This window comes from Colletotrichum acutatum (assembly GCF_030867785.1).
Source record: "Colletotrichum acutatum strain CBS 112980 chromosome Unknown BDZ83scaffold_6, whole genome shotgun sequence".
Classification (NCBI taxonomy): Eukaryota; Fungi; Ascomycota; class Sordariomycetes; order Glomerellales; family Glomerellaceae; genus Colletotrichum; species Colletotrichum acutatum.
In genome coordinates, this window is record NW_026849000.1 from 446,553 (window position 1) to 466,354 (window position 19,802).

The following is a 19,802-nucleotide window of genomic DNA, read 5'->3' on the forward strand; positions in this document are numbered from 1 at the left end:
TATCATGAGATGACGAAACTTGGACGAGGAGGCGGTGTGTGTGTGTGTGTTGAGTTGCCAAGGAGAGAGACAAAGAGACTTTTTGTTTGAAGTTGTACATATTACTTACGAATAAGAGACGTAAAGACACAAGCAACTCGGGAGGTTGGATGATGAATCGAGGAGTCCCCCACCGTTTACAACATACACTTTGAGTGAACGTAGACTTCAACCTTCGTTTCCCATAGGTTACTTGGAGACCAAAAGCGGCGATGAATGACGACCGAGGCAAGATGTAATTGTGATTTAAGAAAATTCCCATTGAAGTAAAAAGAGCCTTCTGCTTTATGCGTTGAAACACTATGAATACACGTCCGCCCCTTCCACCCAATCGTTCTTGCATCTACGTTTCCTTATGGCTTCCGGTCTCTAACCTAGACCATAAAAGACACCATACACCAATGGTCCCCCCTTAGTTGAATTCTTCTTTTTTTGGTTCTTTGATACATGCTTGACAAAAAAGTGGAGTTAAATACACGCCTCTATCGGCCGTATCGATCAGGTTGTCTCCCGTAGCCATCCTGTGGGCGTAGTTGACCGCGCTGAAGCATCTCCTGGTGTTGTATCTCCCGAGGATCTCTAGGGTCTCGGGGGTCGCGGCTCATCTCACGCATCTGCATCTCTCTAGGATCCGGAGGGTAAGGTCCCGGAGGCGGGCCACGTGAATCGTATCCTACAGGCGTGTAGCTCCGAGGTGGCATCTGGTCCCGGGGATCTCTAGGCGCGGGCGTTGATGCGTACCGCGGCGGGTACGCCTGCTGACTTTGAGGCGGCATTTGCTCTGGCGCCCGGGAGACGGGTGGGTAGCGCCCTTGCATGGGATGTTGGTGCTGAGGTGGGACCTGACCGTACATGGCCGAGCCTCTGTCGTCTCGCATCGACATGTGGTGTCCCGGCGGCGGTTGTTGTTGTTGTTGAGGTGGTCCGGAAGCCCAGGATTGTTGCGGCATGGTCGAGCCCGCTGGAGGTGCCTTTTGCGCCGACATATGCGGAGAGGCCCAGTTCTGAGGAGGAGGTGCCTGCTGAGGCTGCTTAGCCGGCTGCGCATGTGACGCCGGTGGCCAAGAAGACTGTTGCTGTGGCGGTTGCGGCTGGCCCATGGCGTGTCCCTGAGGCCCAGGAGGCCATGCCGCTTCTCTGCCTTGCGGGGGGAGCGTTTCGCGTCTGGAAGCCGACTGATGTACGGCATACTGAGGCGGTGGCGAGCCAGCATGGGAAGCAGGTGCACCATACGTAGGGTACGCAGTCTGGGGTGGATAAGGATCTCTGGGGTCCCTGGGGTCACGCGGATCGCGAGGATCACGAGACTGGGGCTGCGGCGGATAAGGCTGCGCTACCTGAGGAGAGTTCGTCGCTGGAGGCTGATGGTACTGATGGCGGTAGTAGTCTCGCTCGACGGCTGCCGCCGCATCATGAGGAGATGCAATGGCTGATCTCGGAGCGCTCATGTGCTGCGATTGGGGCGAGGCGGTGTAAGTCGGCTTCAGAGGAGGCATCGCAGACGCTGAGGGAGCATTCCGGCCGTAGGGATAGGCCGCCTGAGGAGGCTCCCGCTCCGGCCGCAGGGGAGTCGGTGCCGGCGCGGCAACAGGTCCTCTAGACATGCTTTGTGGTGGCGGCGTCGGGGACGGCTTGATTTGAGCCATGTCATTAACACGCTTGGGCTGAGGCGGGGGTGTAGGAGCGGCAGCAGCGGCAGCCGCTGGTGGGTCATCGTTGAGCAACGACATGATGTTGGATCTCCTATTCTCCGAAGCTGACGAGCGAGGCGGGGGCGCGGCCGCTGCTGGCGGAGGCTGCTGCTGCTGGGGAGGGGTGCCATATGAGTCCATGTGAGTGGGCATAGGTCGTTGAGCTGCAATGGGCCTCTGGCCAGGGGGTGTTGAGACAGACGGCTGAGGATCACCCAAGAGTCGTCCACCTGGCTGAGGCATAGGCTGGCCGTAGCCTTGTGGAACGGGGGTAGCTGTTGCCCGCGGCGGCTCGGCAGGCTGTCTTGCCACGGGTGGTTCAGATCGAGGAGGCGGCACGTTCCGCACCGGTTGCTGACCGTAGGAGAATGATTCGTAATGATGCTGTGGCGGTGTCATCTCAGGCTCCTGCTTGAGGCGAGTGCGTTCGGTCGGGCGTAGTTGCTCCTTGGCTTGTGCCTCAATCTTCTGCCTTTCCATCTGTTGCCTCTCCATCTGCTGTCGCTCAGCTTGCTGACGCTCGATCTGCTGCCTCTCAATTTGTTGTCGCTCGATCATCTGCCTTTCGAGAACTTCTCTCTCTCGCTGTATGCGCTCAAATTTCTGTTGCTCAGCGTGCTGGCGCTCAATCTGCTGACGCTCGATTTGCTGCCTCTCAATCTGTTGACGCTCCATTTGTTGCCTCTCGATTTGTTGTCTCTCAATTTGCTGCCTCTCTAGTTGTTGCCGCTCAACCTGCTGTTGCTCTATGCGCTGTCGCTCAAGCTGTTGTCTCTCCAACTGCTGTCTCTCAATTTGCTGTTGCTGCTCAATGGCTTGTCTCTCCATCTCGCGTCGCCTCTCAGCTTGTTGTCGGTCGACCAATGAGTCAGGCTGGGCAGACTGAACAGGTTGTGCGGCAGCCAAAGGCCGCTGTTGAGCGGGCTCGGTGATTGGGGTGGCAGTCGGCTTTTGTGAGATCCTGACTGGTTGAGGGGGTTGGGTCGACTCTCGTTCCCTCTCTTGGAAGCCAAAGGCCTGTTGAGGGGGTGCTCGGGGTGGGCGAGCAACAGGCGACCCTGATTGTGATACTGGCTGGGCAGATGGTTGTTGCTGAGCAGGAACTGGCGCTTGTTGGGAAGCTTGAGGAGGGGCCTGGGTGGCAACCACGGCAGGGGGAGGAGCTTGAGCAAGGGGCTGTGGCTGTGGCTGTGGCTGTGGCGGTTGCGGTTGCTGCTGCTGTTGCGCCGCCAGCGTCGGTGGTGCCGGGGTAATCGGCATCGCAAAGCGGCCAAAGGGTGGTGCTCCAGGTTGTTGGACGGGGGGCTCGACCTTTGTCACAGGAGGTTCGCTCGGCGGCTCGGATGCAGTCGTCGGGGCGGGGGTGGCAGGCGCGGAAGCAAGGGGCCGATGTGACGAAGCCCCAGGCGTAGAATCGTACTTCTTGCGTCCACCGACAGTGGGCGGTGGTGGATCTGGTAGCTTCTCACCTCTGCTCCGTTTCGCGTCAGCCTCGGCAGCGAATTGCTCCCATTCAGCCTTGCCCTGGTCTCTCTGTCTGACGAAGTAGTTCTTGACCATGACAGCTGTCTTCGAACCCATGTGGCCCGCAATAGCTACCCAGTCAGTACCAAAAGACTTGAGTAGCCCAGGGAAATCATTTGCTTCAGACACGCTCCAGTAGCTGGACGCCTGACTGGGAGCACGACGCTCAGGTTGCGGTTGAGCAATATCGAAAGTCGCGACGGTTGGTTGCGCGGGAGGTGGTGGCGGCTCGGGCCGAAGTGACGGAGGCGCCATGACTTCGGATATCGGTGAAGGGGTGATGGGAACAGGGCGCTCCTGGACAACCAGAGGGGGCTGTTGTTGCTGAGTTGGAATCAGAGGGGGCTGAACGCTCGTAACCGGGACCTCGAATTGCGAGGGCAGACGATTCTCCATAGGCACAGGCGGAGGCGGCTGGAACTCAGTGTTCTGAACTCTAGAATTCGAGCGAGACCTGCCTTTGCCAGTAGCAGGTGTGGGTGCTGCTGCAAGAGTCTGCTGTGATTTAGGCGCCTTCGGCTCCTTGTCCTTGGCTGCCCTGCGTCCACGCTTCCTACCGTCGACCTTTTCGGGATCAGCCTTGGCTCCGCGACGGCCAGGGGTTCCGGCTGGTGTGGCATTGTCGGAATCGGTAGGCGGTTGCTCGAAGCCCCATGTCGGGGCAGCAGCACGACGTGGACGTCTCCGTTCTCCGTTTTCACCGTTCTCTTGGTTCTCCTCTCCCTCATTTTCGGCGTTGCCCAGCTCCGAGACAAGCGCGCTTGAGCGGGTCTTACCTCTACCCTTCTTCCTACGCTTGGGTTGCTTTCTAAGCTTCTCCTTGAGGTTGAGATCCTTCTTCATCAGATAGTAGTACTGAATACAGGTCCCAAAGTTGCGCTTAGGTACGTTATCAGCGACGACGCCCCATTGCTTCGGGTTCGTGAGATATCTCTTCTCGAAGAGGTCTGCTTCCTCGGGGGTGAAGTTGTTGATTGGCGGCATAATCTGCCAAGCAGGCACAAGCTTCTCCACAGGCGTGAAGCCGGTGGTGTCCTTGAAGAATTCGTTGTCCCGATCCTCCTGTCTCCAGTACATTTCGGGAATGACGGCTTCTTTCTCACTGCGATACTTTTCTTGCATGGCGCGTTGTTCCCTCTCTTTCCGCTCTTCGTCTTCCCTCATTGATGCTTGCAAAACTCTCTCTAGGTCTCGTTCGCTCGCATACCTTCTGCCAGCTCCCCTACCCTCTGGTTTTAGTTCCGGGGGAGGGGGGATAGGAATGTGTTTTTCAGGTGTCGGCAAACAGCTGATGAAGGTTTCTCGGCTTTTGACCGCGATCGGGTCGCTCGAGACTGTAAAATCGAGGTACTTGATGTAGTTCTCAGCGTAGTCCTTGCGGGCCTCCCCTTGTCCAGCCATCTTCTCCAGTGAGATCTTGTCGAGCTGCTGCAGAATGAAGTTGTCGACCATCGAATCCGACTCAAGAGACTGCAAGAAATCCCGGTCCCGGCTCCATGGGCGGCAGCTGTAGTCGGGCAGACTGTCAAGAGGGGGCGTCGCAGAGAACTGTCGGATCTTGTCGATGAGCATCACGTCGGGGTCCTCGGATTCGGTAGAGTTGTCGTCGTCGTCGTCCATCTGAGAGGGCGTGCTAGGCAGGCCCTTGTCGCCTTCAATCGTTTCCATCGGCACACTCGACGGCTGGAGCAAGTGCTGGCCGTTCATGACCGGCTCCCTGGGTTCTTCGCGTTCGGCCACCGGCTCCAATGGTGCTTTTTCGGGCTCAAATGCGTCTTCCATGGCAACATCCACGTCCTTTGTCGGCTCGGATGGCTGAGGGAGAGAGGGTGCTAGAAGAACCGAGGCAGGCTCATCGATATCCATTTCCTCCGTCTTGGGCTGCGGCTCATCCGAGGCGGGGACCATGGGTGCTTCTTGAGCCATTTCGACAACAGGCTCAGCCATTTTCGTGGCAGCCTTCTCCGATTTGTCCTCGGTGGAGTCGTCTGTGGCTTTCTCGGCATCATTGACAACTTTCTCGGCCACTCGCTCCAGGGATTTATCGACGGACTTTTCGGCGGGTTGCTCAATGACTGGTTCTGGCTCTGGCTCTGGCTCCTTCTCGGGTTCTTGCTCAGTCACCTTGGGCGCCGTCACCACTGCTTCTTTCTCCGCTTCCTTCTCTGGTTCCTTGTCTGCTTCCTTTTCCATGAGAGGCTCTTCGAGCTTCTTCTCAATCTCGGGCTCCTCCGACTTCGGTGCGAACACAGCAACGGAGATTGGCTCAGGTACCACAGTAGGCTCCTTTGGTGATGATTTGACTTGCTGAACAGGGCTCGAGATCTTGGGAGTCTTTTCGCGCTGCTCCACAACCGGTGACTGAATCGGGGTAGTTTCTTTCGGAGGTTCGATGACGTCGGGAATCGGCCCAAGCATGTCCACAAGACCTTCTGGCTCGGTGACCAGCGCTACCAATGCTTCGTGCGAGACCTCAGCATAGTGGGCGATAATTTTGTCCGGAGTACTATCGGCGGCGTCCTGTAATTTCTGCAATTCGGCCTCTTCCTTTGCGATTTCCATGGCGAAATACTCTCCGTAATCTTCGTCGTCGTCGGATTCGGACGTCTGTTCGGAGACTGGCGCCGATGGTTCCTGGGGCGGGAGAAGAAATCGAACTCGCGGCACCGACATACGGCTCACCTTTGTGGGCTTCGGAGGCTTGGGCGGTTCCTTCGTCTCTTCCTCGTTCTCATCCACTAAGCCCTCGTCGCTGTCGTCCTTGTCGGCTGCGTCGAATTTCTCTTCCCGCCGTGGAGGGTTCCGACGTTCCTGGTACCCATGATTATCGGTTCCTCCCATGATAGTGTCCCTCGAATCATCTGGATGTTCCATATCTCGGTCCATGGACCCTCTGGCAGAATAGCTGTCTCTTTCAGATTTGATGACAATTTCGCCAGGTTCCGGAAGATTAAGTGACTTGACCGAGCCTTCATTGGCGGAATTGTGAGAGTCGGCCTTCGCATCACTACTGCGTGGACGCCGGTCGTTGTCACCTTGTTCTGCTGGTACGCTTTCATGACGGAAAGGTACCGGGCGTTGCTGTTGCGCAAAACTCTGCGACCTCATAATCTTGGGCGACTCGGGGGGGCCCTTCTTCCCTAGTGCTGGATTTATCCACTGCTTGCTCGAGGGCCGTTGTTGTTTCTGTTGTTGAGCACGAGGGCCAGAGGGAATAGGCGGACTGCCCTCTACCAGGTTCATCTTTGCTGGACCGGTAGGAGGTGCCGGGAAATCTCCGCCGCTACCTCCGCCGCCGTGTCCGGCTGAGACGGGTCGTTCGGAGTTGAAGGCTCTTGGGGCTGTAGGTGGAAGTTTGCCGGTGCCGCCAATGATGGGTGATCCGTCCGCCGGGCCGTTTCGACTGGGAACAGTACCGAAAGCGGGCGCTGAAGGGGCGAGCGGGGGTGGAGATACGTCCTTGGTGTTTGGTGACTGTGCTTGGGAAGACATGCCTCTGTCTCGTTCTCGGTCGACCTTTGGTCTCAGCAACTCGCGGTCTCGGGGATCGCGGGGTTCGTCTCGGGGGTCTCTGCGAACTTCAGGATCAACCCACCGGTCGCCACGGTCGCGGTCGTCCCTATCGCGGCCCCATCGCCCTTCCTGGGAACGACTGCGAGGTCCGAAGCGATCGCGGTCATCGTAGAAACCAGCTCTTCCACCCCTTCCTCTCTCCCATCCTCCGCGTCCTCGATCTCTGCCTCCTCTGAAACCACCTCGACCCATGCCGAAGGGGGGATCAGAGTTGGATGAGCCAGCGGAAGGTGGACCGCCGTCCCTTGAGCCGCGCCTAGATCGTTCGGCATCAACGCCTAATGGAGGATCTCTGTCGCGGAAATCTCGCTGTGGTGGTGAGCGCCCTCTACCAGGCGAGCGTGGGCGTCCCCGATAGCTCTCTCTATCCCGTCGGTCCCAGTCCCGTTCGCGTTCGCGGCTTCTCTCGTCTCGATAGGGCCCATCGCGTCGGTCTCTGAAATCGATATCGCGGTCCCGTCCGCGATCTCTGCTGTCATCGCGACCCCATCCGCGGCCACGGCCACCTCTGCCACGTCCTCTAAAGTCACCGGCATAGCCGCCGCCTCTGGGTCCACTGGGAGGATCTAAAAGCGCCTTAGGCCCTCGTGGCGGGTCACGGGGTAGGTTGTCGCGAAATGAATCTCTGTTGTTGGTAAATGCTGATGTGTTGGAGCGCGCCTCGGCGGACGATCGGCGGCGGTCGCCATCACTGTACTGGGATGCGCGTTCGTAACGATCGGGTGAGCGGTCGCGAGGCGATCTGGAGCGACGGTCGCCGCGATCTCCCCCGTCATACCTCGAGGAATATCTCGAAGCCCTGTAGAGATCGTGATTAGCATGAAGGGGTCGCTCGAGAGGCCGCCTCGCATCCGCAGGACGCCTGTTGTGGTCAAAGGGCGGCCGCATCTGGTGTTCAAGAGAGTCTAGGTGTTTGACTCGATTTGCGTCAAGCGCGATGCCTTGTCTGGGTCGGGCATGCGGGTTGTGGGAATTTTGATGGAGGACTTGAAGAAGTCGGAGATTTAGGTTTGTTGCATCGTCTACTCACATCGCACTAGGCCGGGCGACAGCCCTTAAAGTTGCCTATGATAAAGGTCCAATACCATATGTGTCTGGATTGGGACGTGGAACCAGAGAACCTTGGTTGTCGTGGGTCGATGGAAGACTTTTGGTCCTTGGAGTGGTCGGGTCCCAACCTCGGATAAGCGTCAGGACGGGCGTTGGTCAGGAGGTGAGAGAGGTAGCGTAGCGGGCACGGCGGGGAGTGGGTGCATCCGACAGCGGGTCGTTATTGTGCGTGTTTGCGTATGGTTTTACACTGGGTAGTGATGTACGGGTGGATGACGGCACGTTAATTGTGTGTGGACGGTGTCCCGTTGGCAGCGATGCTCGTGGGCGGATGTTGGTGTGTCGTCGTGATGAAGCGCGGAGATGCGACACTTGGGCACTTTGGCGAGCAATCGTGTGATGTTGAAGGATTGAAGACGGGACCGCAGCGGGCAGTACCTTGGGGAATGGACGGCCACGGCCACGTTCAGGGCAGCCTGCAAAATACGGTTCGCGTGCAGTGGCGCTTAGTTCCAGGTTTGGCACTGGGCTGAATTGGATCTCAAATTCGCTGGGGGCAGCGCCAGCCTTTTACCGCCGACACGCGCTAGACTCATTCGGGTTTCTAGCGGGACCCACGGCAGTTCGAGCCTCGAGGTTGTTTGTCGTTGGCCCTGCCTTCCATCCAATGCCTGTTAGGTACCTAACTTGAGGTGCCTTTACCTTGTCTTCCTGCCTCCTGCTTGTCTCCGAAATCTCAATTTCCTGGTCAGGTTCCAAGAGATGCGGTACGTACCCTTTCAATGTTTGCCAAACTCGAGTACCTTGGTACCTCATGGAAACCTCTCCCGTCCCGTACACGGCCCAAATGAAAGTGTGTCCACAGACAAACTTCAAGAGTCCACTGAGGTAGTCACCAAATCCACATCATCTTGAGGTCCCTTGAACCACGTCCACTGACGAGCCTCCCGTCTATTGTGCAATCCAAAACCATCAAGTCCTCGTTCACGTCTCTGTCAAGGTAGGCATTCAATGCATAACCAACCAACATCACTTCCCGCACACCAAAAGTAACCGACCACACACACTCCGTCGCCGTGTCGCTTTACCATTAGACGACCCGACCTGCACGGGTGGGCACTCGCAATTCGAGGTGGGTTCCTGTGCGCGCGCCGTGGCAGACCCTGCCGCCTGGTACTCCACCTTTCCGTCAAAATTCTTTGCAGAGTGGAGTCCGTCTTTTCTAAACATCACGGCCGTGGAGTCATCCCATGCCCGCCCGGATGGAGCCCTTCTGAATGTGTGGTGTGTGTGGATGGACAATTATTTTGCACACCAGCTCCGATATCACGTCAAAGTCCCTCGTTCCCTGATTGCTACGAACGAAAAAGAGTCCGGTAAAATACACGTTATTTTTGGGTTGAAACAATCACAGGGTTCTTGTCTGATAACCATACACAATTCTCCGCGATTCGTGTTCCCACTATTCGCTATAGACCGCCACTCCCCTCACTGGTATGTACCTTTGTTCGGTGGGCTTGAGACAATCTCACTTTTGAGATCCCTCACATTTGCAACTCAACTGCAGCCTGTTTTCGGTGTGCCTCCCTCATTCGTTCAATTACAGGAAATACATCATGGCATCTCAAGAGAACCCCAACGCCCCGCCGGCGGCAGCAACCGATGCGGTCCTTGTCGTCTCAGAAGAGATGCCCGAGGGCGCCCAAAAGGTCGAGGAGTTGGACTTTGATGATATCAAGGGGCCAATCACCGCCGAGAACCTCTACAACGGCATGAGATTCATGGGCTTCCAAGCCTCATCTCTGACCGAGTCCATCCGGATCATCAATGACATGGTGAGCCGCCACCTCTATTGCTCCCACGTGTGAGACGAGCCTGCTAACAGGCGGGTTGCGACTTCAAGAGGGCATGGAGAGACCCAGAAAGCGGCGACAAGACAACCATCTTCCTGGGCTACACCTCCAACATGATCTCCTCCGGCATGCGAGGCGTCTTCCGGTGGCTGGTCAAGCATAAGCACGTCTCCGCCATTGTCACCACCGCCGGCGGCATCGAGGAGGACTTTATCAAGTGCTTGGGCGACACCTATATGTCGTCCTTTAGCGCTGACGGCGAAGGCCTGCGCAAAAAGGGCCAGAACAGAATCGGAAACCTCGTCGTCCCGAACTCGAACTACCGCGCTTTTGAGGACTGGGTCGTGCCCATCTTTGACAAGATGTACGAGGAGCAGGAGGCCAGCAAGGGAACCGACGACGAGATCAACTGGACGCCCTCCAAGATGATCCATCGCCTCGGCAAGGAAATTAATGACGAGCGCTCCGTCTACTACTGGGCGTGGAAGAACGACATCCCCGTCTTCTGCCCCGCGCTCACGGACGGGAGCTTGGGCGATATGCTGTACTTCCACACTTTCAAGACCTCGCCTGGCCAGCTCAAGTGCGACATCGTCGAGGATATCCGGAAGATCAATACCATCTCGGTGCGCGCCAAGAGGGCGGGCATGATCATCCTGGGTGGCGGCGTCATCAAGCATCACATTGCGAACGCTTGCCTGATGCGCAACGGCGCCGAGTCGGCCGTGTACATCAACACAGGCCAGGAGTTTGACGGAAGTGATGCGGGCGCCAGGCCGGATGAGGCCGTTTCCTGGGGAAAGATCAAGATTGGGGCCGATGCCGTCAAGGTATGTCACCACGAGCACCTGGTCTGGAGAAGATTATGTATTTCGTTGCTAACATCTATAATGCATATAGGTCTATGCGGACGCCACTTTGGTATTCCCATTCATTGTTGCAAATACTTTTGCCAAAGACAAATCATCATAGACATTACAAGTGAAAAAAGAAAAGGAAAAAACGCATTTCATCGCAGACCTAAGAGCCGCCACATATTGTTCCTAGGGCTAGGCTTTCCTACAATATTGACTCCCACTCAGGTGACTCTGATCTGATACGTCCCTGAGCTTCCGTCCCCTCGCAATCTAATCCACAGGACTCAGCATCAGGTCCAGGGCAGCAGCACAGGGCATCACGCTCGTCAGGTGCTGGTGAGTCGCCGCATTCCTGGCACGCCCTGGACTTTGAATGCCGTGGGCACCAAGGGCAGATACAACAGGGCTTTCTGTTCATAGACTGACGGTTAGCGTCCTTCTTTTTCTGGTATATCTTGCAAGAAGGGCAGAACTTACTCTTCCTCTACCTCTTCGACACCCGACGTATCATCTTCAGGGGCGCTCTCAGTCGCCTGCGAGTCGTGGTAAACCTCATTGGCCACGCCACTAGGATGATCACCACTCTGGCCTGTCGGCGGTGGCGACGAGATAAGACCGCTACTCCCCGAACTCGAGGGCCCAGAGGTAAACACCGCGGCTGCCGTGCCGCTACTATTAGGCGGCGTATGGCTTCCTTCTTCTTCTTCTTCTTCCCTGCAGTTGCTCTCGGGAAAGTATCGAAGGTCTTGCTGTGATTGTAACCCTCGATATATACCCTCGAGGTTTGCGAGGGCAATTTCAGACATGTGAGCAAGAGTTTCTGCGCAGTTTAATGACTCTTGCTGCCGCGTGGCCGAACGCGTCTGATAAGGCATTTTTTCTGCGTGATATGCTGCTTGAAATCGATTGTTGTATGAAGTCTCATTGAAGTGGAAGTGACTGCTACTTCTGACTTACTTATACACAGACGAATACCAGTGGTCTTCCAAACAGTCAAGAGGGAAGAACTCGGCTTCTTCTCATAGTGTGGTGGTGTTGCATCGGAGATGAGGTGCAAATTCAACTCATCACAAGCCCTGGCGGCCCGTATACAACCCAGGCCATCTGCGATAGCTTCTCTGACTTATATTCGACAGTAACATGGGCGGGATAAATTCTGTGGACCTTGCTAGGTAGGTGATTCCATCGGGAAGTTTACACATCGCGCCGTGCGTGTATTACATCGCAGGGACGAGGTTGACGTGTCAAGACCAGGCGAATTATTTCATGCAAACGCTCTTGATTGAATCTCTGATCTTTCTCGGTTTATTCTTAGATATGAAAGGCCACAGATGAAGTATATATAATAGTGGGAGAGGAAAAAAGAAAAGGCCATGAATGGGGAATTGGACAAAAGGTTAAGTTGAGTGAGGCTCGAGGACTTTTGGGTTAATACTACGACTCCCCTCATACCCTTCGGCCACATTCTCCCGACCTCTTATGGTAGATCAGAAGATAAACAGGCCTTAGTACCTTGCAAATTTCATAGTACCTTAGTATTTAGATGAAAACATTCTGAGATATGATACAGCCCAATGGGAGGCACTTATACGATGTGAAGGGTGCGGCAGGTGATAGAACCGACAGGGTGGTATCAAATCAAATGACGTCCCGAGGAAGCTGCACGTGACCTTATCGATAAACATTCTCAGGCAGGTACCTCGCCAACGACAATCTAGAAACTTTCGAAGGTTGTAGCTGCATCTGCCCACTTGTCCCACGCACCTCTCTCTCTCCCATAACACCCTCTTTCTTTCAAACCGGCCCTACCCAAGACTTCATCTCTCGACTCGACAGAGCGTCGCGACGGCCGGCCAAGATGTCGGCCATCTACAACCTCGAACCGCAGCCGACTGCGTCTGTCATCCTCCATACCACCCTAGGCGACATCTCCGTCGAGCTCTTCGCCAAGCAAACACCACTCACCTGTCGAAACTTCCTCCAGCTTGCCCTTGATGGCTACTACGACAACACAATTTTTCACAGACTCGTGCCAGGTTTCATCCTCCAGGGCGGTGACCCAACGGGCACCGGCAATGGCGGCGAGTCCATCTACGACGGAGGCGCATTCAGCGGCGAACTGGACCCCTGGCCAATGGATGAGCGACGCGGTATCAATGCCGGTCCAACTGGCATCGGGTTCAAGGACGAGTTTCACTCACGGCTGAAATGGAACCGGCGCGGGCAGCTGGGCATGGCGAACGAAAGTCGTCCCGATACGAACGGCAGCCAGTTCTTCTTCACACTTGATCAGGCAGACGAACTCAACAACAAGAACACGCTGTTTGGGCGGGTAGCTGGCGACACGATATACAACTTAGCAACGATGGGCGAGGGGGAAGTCACTCCAGGCACGGACCGGCCGACGTACCCTGTCAAGATTACAAACGTGGAGATTCTCGTCAATCCCTTTGAGGACATGGTGAAGAGGTCAAGGGTTGCAACCCAGGCACCCAAGACTGTAGTCATCGAAAAGAAGAAGAAGAGGAAAGGCGGGAAACAGCTCTTGAGCTTCGGAGACGACGAGGGCGATGCCGAGGAGGTTCCGGTTTTGAAGAAGACCAAGTTCGACACGAGAATAGTAATGGATGTGGATGAGGAGGAGGAGCCAGTCGTGAAGAAGTCGACCAAGTCTAAATCGAAAGGCAAGGCAAAGGTGGAAGTACCGGAACCTCCACAACGAGACGAACCGGAGTCCGAGGCCGTTGAGGAGAAGCGGACGGCACCGCCAAAGGAAGTATTATCGGAGAAGAAGAGCGCCATTCCTATTCGACTTCAAGATTCGCCGTCACCAGAGCCTGAGGTTCGCGACACCAAGACGGCACTCGAGAAGACGAACGAGGAGATCGCCGCTCTTAAGGCCTCGATGAAGCGGAGCTTTCATTCCGAACCGGTCAAGGAGACCAAGAAGTCTGCACTTGAAAGCATGATTCCCGAGACGTCAATCCGGGGAAGGAGGAGAAGGCCCGGCGGTAATACGAATAGCCGTGAAGACCAACAAGCTCTCGATTTCTTGAAAGCTTTCAAGTCGAAGCTGGATCAGGCGCCGCCGGAGGAGGCTCCGGAGAAGGGAGACGGACCTACCTCCGCTGCCGAGGAGGGGGAGCGCAAGGAGGATAAGGTGGCCGACGAGGAAGCGGAACTTTGTGATCTTCACTTTATTGCCGATTGCCAGAGTTGCAAGGCGTGGGATCAGGCCGCCAAGGAAGACAGCGACGACGAAGGGTGGATGTCACGGGCGCTCAGCTTTAAAGCGGATAAGCTGGGTAAGGATCTCAGTTATCGCAAAAAGGCAGAGGAGGAGTTGGTTGTGATTGACCCCAGGGAAAAGGCCAGGACGCTACAAGAGGAGAAGAAGGCATCGCGAGAGGCCCGGAGCGGAAACTCCGGACGCGAATGGGATCAGGCACGAAATGCAAAGATGGCCAGAGCTTCGGCTCTTGCGGGCAGAGGTGCAAGGTAGTTTTCTGAGAAATATCAGGGTATCTACTCGTAGGTACCTCGACAGGAACAAGGGTTTTGAATGCGACTCTGTAGGGCGGGACAATGATGGGCCAGTAAACCAATGATACCCCTGAAATTCGAAGCAAAGATGCGAGAGTCAAAGTTTTGGAGAGCCGTTGGTAATTATTTGTTCCCGCGATGCTATTCAGACGACGAAAAATTGGCAGTTGGGGATGGGCCGTGCTTGAAGAGCTGAGATCGAAGATTAAGCTAGGAATCGGAGGGAAATGACGTTGGTACCTTGAAGAGGGTACTTCGTACGGATAAGGGGGCAGCAGCTCCCCGCCGGGTCCCCACACGCGTCATCGAGATGGCCTCGAGAAAGACGGCGGGAGACACCAAGGAGGAAAACGGCAGGTCGGCCGAGTTCAGAACCCTTGTTATACTGTATTTGGTAGATCTGGATGGGAAGTGGAAACATTGCATTCGGAAGATGCTATGAGGATTGATGCTTTGACAGCTGGTGCCAGCATGGCGGGGTGTTTTTGTTCACCTCAGGTTTGAGTACCTTACTTGTAGGTACCGCTCCAAATTGGTTCCCACATACTTACTGTGCGTGTAGTGTAATCCCTTTCACAGATGCCAGCGTGACAGTGTCGGTGAGGATCGAGATGAAGGTGATTGCTGATTGGGCCGGACGATCTGTCCCGTGTCAAAGGGACCTCATCCTGACCCGTCCGTCCCAGAGTCCCAGTTGAGGGCCCCCGAACGACCACAGTTCCCGTTATGAATTGGTGTTTGGATGGGGCTCCTGGACGGTCCCAGGCCCCGGTGGCCGGTGGCCGGTGGTGGGCTGGTGCTTGCTTCCAGTTCTTCTTCCTTCAGGGGTCCCCACTCGGGTGACGGGGTCTAAGGTAAACTCTCAGCTTTTGGATCCTTAGTTTCTCATGGTCTCGGCCCCGTCTGGTTGATAATGACAATACAACAACGATATTGTCCCCCCGGTCCAGACACCAGGCAGCTTCAGGTCTGACCTTATTTCTTCTAAACTCTTTGAGCCGGTGGTCCCTTCTTACTCGGACAAGAAACGGCCTTGTCATATTTCCTTCAACCCTCTTTTTTTTTTTTTTTTTGTGAGGCGCCTGTCACGAACTTGTCTCAATTGCTACCTAAGCACACGCACATACCTACCTTGGAGAGACAACCCCTTCTCATCCAATTATCCTCTTTAAAACATTCCCATTAACCCACAGTACACGACGTGGTAGCGACATCATCCCCCCCCCCCCACCACGCACCTTGGAAGAGGACGAAGAAAAAAAAAGTGAGCGACGCGCTACGCCTGCAGCAGCCAGCAAACCGCAGTCAGCAGCAACACCGCCGCCATCAACGTGCAACGACCAAAGCACACACAACCTTGAACCGTCAAGTCGAGCCAAGCACCAAGCCCGCTGACGCCTGACGCCTCACCGTAAGGTACCATCGTCTGAATGTGCCTTACCTAACATAGCGAACACTCATCTTTTTTTCCTCACCAGAAAAAAAAAGAAGCGGAAACATCTGCTCTCATTCAGAGCTTTCGCAGCATCCTCCGCGACCGAGACAATCGCACCCTTGCGCCGAAACCCAAGCCCGACCTATCGCGACAAGGGCTTCTTTGCCGGCTCATAGTTGGAATTGCTATTGTCGGCTTTTTTCTTCTTTCCTCTCTCACACAATAGACTTCCTTTGCGAAAGCTTCTCCAACAGCTTTTGGCGATTGACTCAGGCTTCCCCCCCTCCTCCAGCCTGCCCTTTCAGCACTTTGGACATAGAGAGAGGTCCCCCAGGCTTCACGACCCAACGGCCAACCCCGAACGTATATAGAACCACGAGATCCGTATCCTCGTTCCACCGCCCTTCTTTCAGTCACCGCGCTTTCCATGACCGACGACTTTTCGGCTTTCCGCAGACCGAGTTTTTTTTTTTGCGCATGCGACGGGCGACTTTCCGATTAGTCTGCACTATCCCGACCGATCCATTCGCCGCCGCTGCTGCCGCTGCTCTTCGCTTCTCGACACCGCTGTGAAAAAGCAAAAAAAGAGGAGGTGGTATTTTCTGGCTTGCTCTCGGCGACTACTGGTACACAAGCTGCCTACAGCTTTCAACCCGCAACCCACCACACGCGGCCGCCGCGAAAAGATTCAAACGAGCCTCACCGAAGCAGGCGACCCCCGCGTCAGCCTATCACGTCCGCCTCAAAGGCGCCGCATCAGCCGGCGACCTGGCCGATTGAATTCTCCCAACGGGCCACACAACTCGTCTTCACCCGAACCAACAGCCCCCCCAAGAAGGTGCATGCACATTCCCATGTCTTCGAACCCTCGAAAGCGACCAGCGCCAGGAACGATACCCACCATGCCGATGCCACAGGTCCAGCAGTCATTTCCCAGCCCGACCGGCGATCAGTTCTTGCGATGGGGAGGGGCAGCGGACGCTGCTACGGGCCTCGTGGACGGAACAGGGGCCCAGGCTGTCAACTCGTACGGCCTCGTCCCCGGTCAGCAGCAGCAGCAACAGCAGCAGCAGACGCCGCAGCAATTCGTGCAGCCCACACCGAGCCCCAACAATGCCGTCGCGCGGAGGCAGATGAACAGAGCACTCGTTCCGACGGGTGCGAGGCAAAACTTCGACTCGTCCAGCGACCCTTGGTCCTTTGTCGGTGAAGACTCTGCGCTCCTGCAGCAGCAACAAGCAAACGGTAACATGGCCGAGACCGACAACGTCGAGGTTCTGGAGGAGATGGCTCGCAAGGCCATGAGAGAGGCGCAGCAGAAGCGGAAGCAGATTCCGCCATTTGTGCAGAAGTTGAGCAGGTAAGCCAAGGTTCCCATTGCCTTCAAAGTCACGAGAGGGCGTATTTTGCTGGCATCAGGCTCTTATTGTGCCCATACTAATGATACACAGTTTTCTTGACGACGATAAGAATTCCGAGCTCATTCGGTGGTCAGAGAAGGGCGACTCGTTCATCGTCCTCGACGAGGATGAATTCGCGAAGAAGCTGATTCCCGACCTGTTCAAGCACAACAACTATGCCTCCTTTGTACGACAGCTCAATATGTACGGCTTCCACAAGCGGGTCGGTTTGTCGGACAACTCGATGCGTGCGAGTGAACGGAAGAACAAGAGCCCAAGCGAGTACTCGAATCCTTTCTTCCGACGAGGGCACCCGAACCTGCTCTGGCTCATCAATAAACCAAAGAGCGGTAACAAGGGCAAAAAGGGCGCCAAGAACGCAGAGGTCGAGGGTGATAGTGAGGAGGATGCCGTCAACATTGACGACGGCGTGACACAGGGCTTTAGTACCGCCAGTGCACCCGCAAGCAAAGCCCTGCCACCCTCGGGCGACATGCCGATACAAAAGAAGGAGATGACGTTGATTCGGGAAGAGCTGGCCAAGGTGCGCGAGCAGCAGAGGATGATCATGACGGCGATTCAGCGGATCCAGCAAGACAACACGGCGTTATATCAGCAGGCTGTCGTCTTCCAGAGCCAGCACGACCGCCATCAGAACTCGATCAACGCCATCCTGAACTTCTTGGCCAACGTATTTAGGAAGACACTCGAGGACCAAGCGGGTCCTCAGAGCGTAAACGACCTTCTCGCGAGCATCATTCCGAACGGCAACAGCTCCAGCTCGGTACCTCAGGGAAGCGTAGTGGATCTGGGCGACTACGTGCAAGCACAAACCTCGGCAGGAAACAACATCAATATCCCGAAGCGTCGGCAAGCGTTACTGCCGCCCATTCCCAACGGTCGCGCGAACACGGTATCGCCGTCACCAGCTAGCGGCTCCGCGACGCCTCAACCGTACAACCGCGAGATGGGCACAGTCACAGAACTGTTTGACACATCGCCCGGCGACCACACATCACCTACCAACTATCTGGCTCAAGAGCTCGAATCAAATCCTCATGAGAGCATGATGAAGATTATACACGACACAAATGCCAACAACTCATCTGGCATCGATCTCCCCCACGTCGTCAACAACACCCCCGCCACAATGAGCAATGACCAACGGAACAAGATGCTGAACGCCATGGCCGGCCGGTCTTCTGCAACACCCTCAACCAACGCTCCGCAGTCCTCCAAGCCTTCAATGTCCGCCTCACCCAATCCGCCAGCTCCCTCTGTCACCGCCACTCCCGATACCCCGCCGCCCATGCCCGCCGCCCCCGGTCTATCCCTCTCGCCCATCATGGGCTCCGCCGCGCCGCCACCTTCACTACAGCAAATCAACTTTAACCAAGAGGATCTCGCCGCGCTACACCGCATGCAGGAGGAGCAAGCCGCGAAGCTGGACCACCTCTCCAGCATGCTCGGACCGCTCAGCCCATCAGGTCGCATACCCGGCATCGACGAGAACGGCAACGTGAACGGCTACTTTGACGGCGACCTGGACATTGACCAGTTCCTGAACCCGGACGCCTTCCAGGGCGACAACGCGTACCCTGGCGTTAACTTCAACGGTGACGGAAACGACTTCAACTTTACCCTCGACGGCTCCGGTCCCCAAAACGGCGGGGCCAACAACAACGTCAATGGCACACCGAGCTCCACCGGGACTGAGGAGGTTCCGCGGGATAGCTTCGATGGGATCACTGGCAGCCCCGATCGCGGTAACAAACGCAGACGTGTGGGTTGATGATGGATGCATGACTCAAAAAAGGGGTGGGTTGTTATTAATCGCTGGTTGACCCCCTTTTCACGACTTTCTTTTTAGCAACACCATAGGCGGTGTAACGGTCTTGATAATCAAATTATCTGAAGGATGAGAAAGGCATACCGCAGAGGTGTCTCTCTCTCTGTTCTTGTTCTTTTTCTCATCCATCTCTGGGAGGCGGCGGACTTCTTCGAAATAACTTGTGCGTGGACAAAAAAGAGGACGATATCCAAAATTTGCGTATTGCTTTCTCTGTCTCTACCTCTCTTTCCCCTCTCTTTCCCCCTATTTTGAACCGAGTTGGGAAACTAGGGACTGGATGGGACGGGTGTGTGTGTGTGTGTGTGTGTGTTCTTGCTTCGGGGAAGATCTCGGGGGGTTCCCCCTTGTGATTCAAGGTCGCAAAGGTGGCAAAATCGTTGATTTCAGGGATTTGAAAGCTACGATTGAGCAAAATTCCTAGGATGGATGGGATGGGATGGTTCTTCTTTTCTGTAAGGTAGAATAGAAACTTCGCCGCTTGCGGGTGTGGTGGTGATCTCAATACTACTCCTGATGAACAAGCAGACAATTACCTTGACGCGTGTGATGTTGGTAGGGTGCTGGGAGTTGAAGTTGATTTACAGATGTCGTGGTGAGGGTTGGCTATTGCACAGGCGACACTTGGGGTTCTTATCGCATTCATCTTCGAAGTGTCCACCGCGTCCACACATCACTTGAGTGCAGACCTTGTTGAAGCCGTCTGATCCACATCCAGTATCAGTCTTGGCGTTGCGGGCAAAGTGATAATTGAAGACTCCTACCACGTGGTTGATCTTGTCTGCTCCGGATGCCTTGAGGGTACCATCGGGCTTCGGTGCCGGTCACGTATCGTGCCACGAATACGTGCGAGCGACGAAGCATTGTCGAGAAAAGTCTGTAATCAATATCTCTCCCCCCTCGCCCTATCAAACCTCCTATCAACACTTAGCAGAACGCATTGCCGCAACGCCAACGTGGGGATTGTCGTGAAGCAAGTCGGACCTCG

At 55.6% G+C, this 19,802-nt stretch overlaps 5 protein-coding genes across 5 annotated transcripts; 3 read left to right on the forward strand and 2 right to left on the reverse strand.

Annotated features, from left to right (window-relative positions):
* Window positions 1-521: 521 nt before the first annotated feature.
* BDZ83DRAFT_646907 (uncharacterized protein) lies at window positions 522-8,473 on the reverse strand (the record flags this gene model as incomplete). The annotated part of the gene is made up of 4 exons (XM_060510025.1): window positions 522-7,626; window positions 7,858-7,892; window positions 8,127-8,353; window positions 8,452-8,473. 4 exons carry the CDS (start codon window positions 8,471-8,473, stop codon window positions 522-524), a joined length of 7,389 nt encoding a protein of 2,462 aa, XP_060370623.1.
* A 1,020-nt stretch (window positions 8,474-9,493) lies between these two features.
* BDZ83DRAFT_646908 (deoxyhypusine synthase) lies at window positions 9,494-10,702 on the forward strand (the record flags this gene model as incomplete). The annotated part of the gene is made up of 3 exons (XM_060510026.1): window positions 9,494-9,712; window positions 9,763-10,560; window positions 10,631-10,702. 3 exons carry the CDS (start codon window positions 9,494-9,496, stop codon window positions 10,700-10,702), a joined length of 1,089 nt encoding a protein of 362 aa, XP_060370624.1.
* A 155-nt stretch (window positions 10,703-10,857) lies between these two features.
* BDZ83DRAFT_747349 (uncharacterized protein) lies at window positions 10,858-11,393 on the reverse strand (the record flags this gene model as incomplete). The annotated part of the gene is made up of 2 exons (XM_060513422.1): window positions 10,858-10,993; window positions 11,065-11,393. 2 exons carry the CDS (start codon window positions 11,391-11,393, stop codon window positions 10,858-10,860), a joined length of 465 nt encoding a protein of 154 aa, XP_060370625.1.
* Window positions 11,394-12,445: 1,052 nt separating this feature from the next.
* Window positions 12,446-14,089, forward strand: BDZ83DRAFT_566425 (peptidyl-prolyl isomerase CWC27; the record flags this gene model as incomplete). The annotated part of the gene is made up of 1 exon (XM_060503848.1): window positions 12,446-14,089. The coding sequence occupies one exon, from the start codon at window positions 12,446-12,448 to the stop codon at window positions 14,087-14,089; it is 1,644 nt and encodes a 547-aa protein (XP_060370626.1).
* A 2,112-nt stretch (window positions 14,090-16,201) lies between these two features.
* BDZ83DRAFT_375108 (HSF-type DNA-binding protein) lies at window positions 16,202-19,044 on the forward strand. Its single transcript, XM_060502676.1, has 2 exons — window positions 16,202-16,925; window positions 17,017-19,044. Exons 1-2 carry the CDS (start codon window positions 16,408-16,410, stop codon window positions 18,755-18,757), a joined length of 2,259 nt encoding a protein of 752 aa, XP_060370627.1. The 5' UTR covers window positions 16,202-16,407; the 3' UTR covers window positions 18,758-19,044.
* Window positions 19,045-19,802: the final 758 nt, after the last annotated feature.

Excerpts from the sequence above, each read along its gene's own strand:
- BDZ83DRAFT_375108 (XM_060502676.1), top strand. The coding sequence starts at position 16,408 with ATGCACATTCCCATGTCTTCGAACCCTCGAAAGCGACCAGCGCCAGGA. Across the intron at positions 16,926-17,016 it reads TTTGTGCAGAAGTTGAGCAG|TTTTCTTGACGACGATAAGA; the intron begins GTAAGCCAAGGT and ends AATGATACACAG.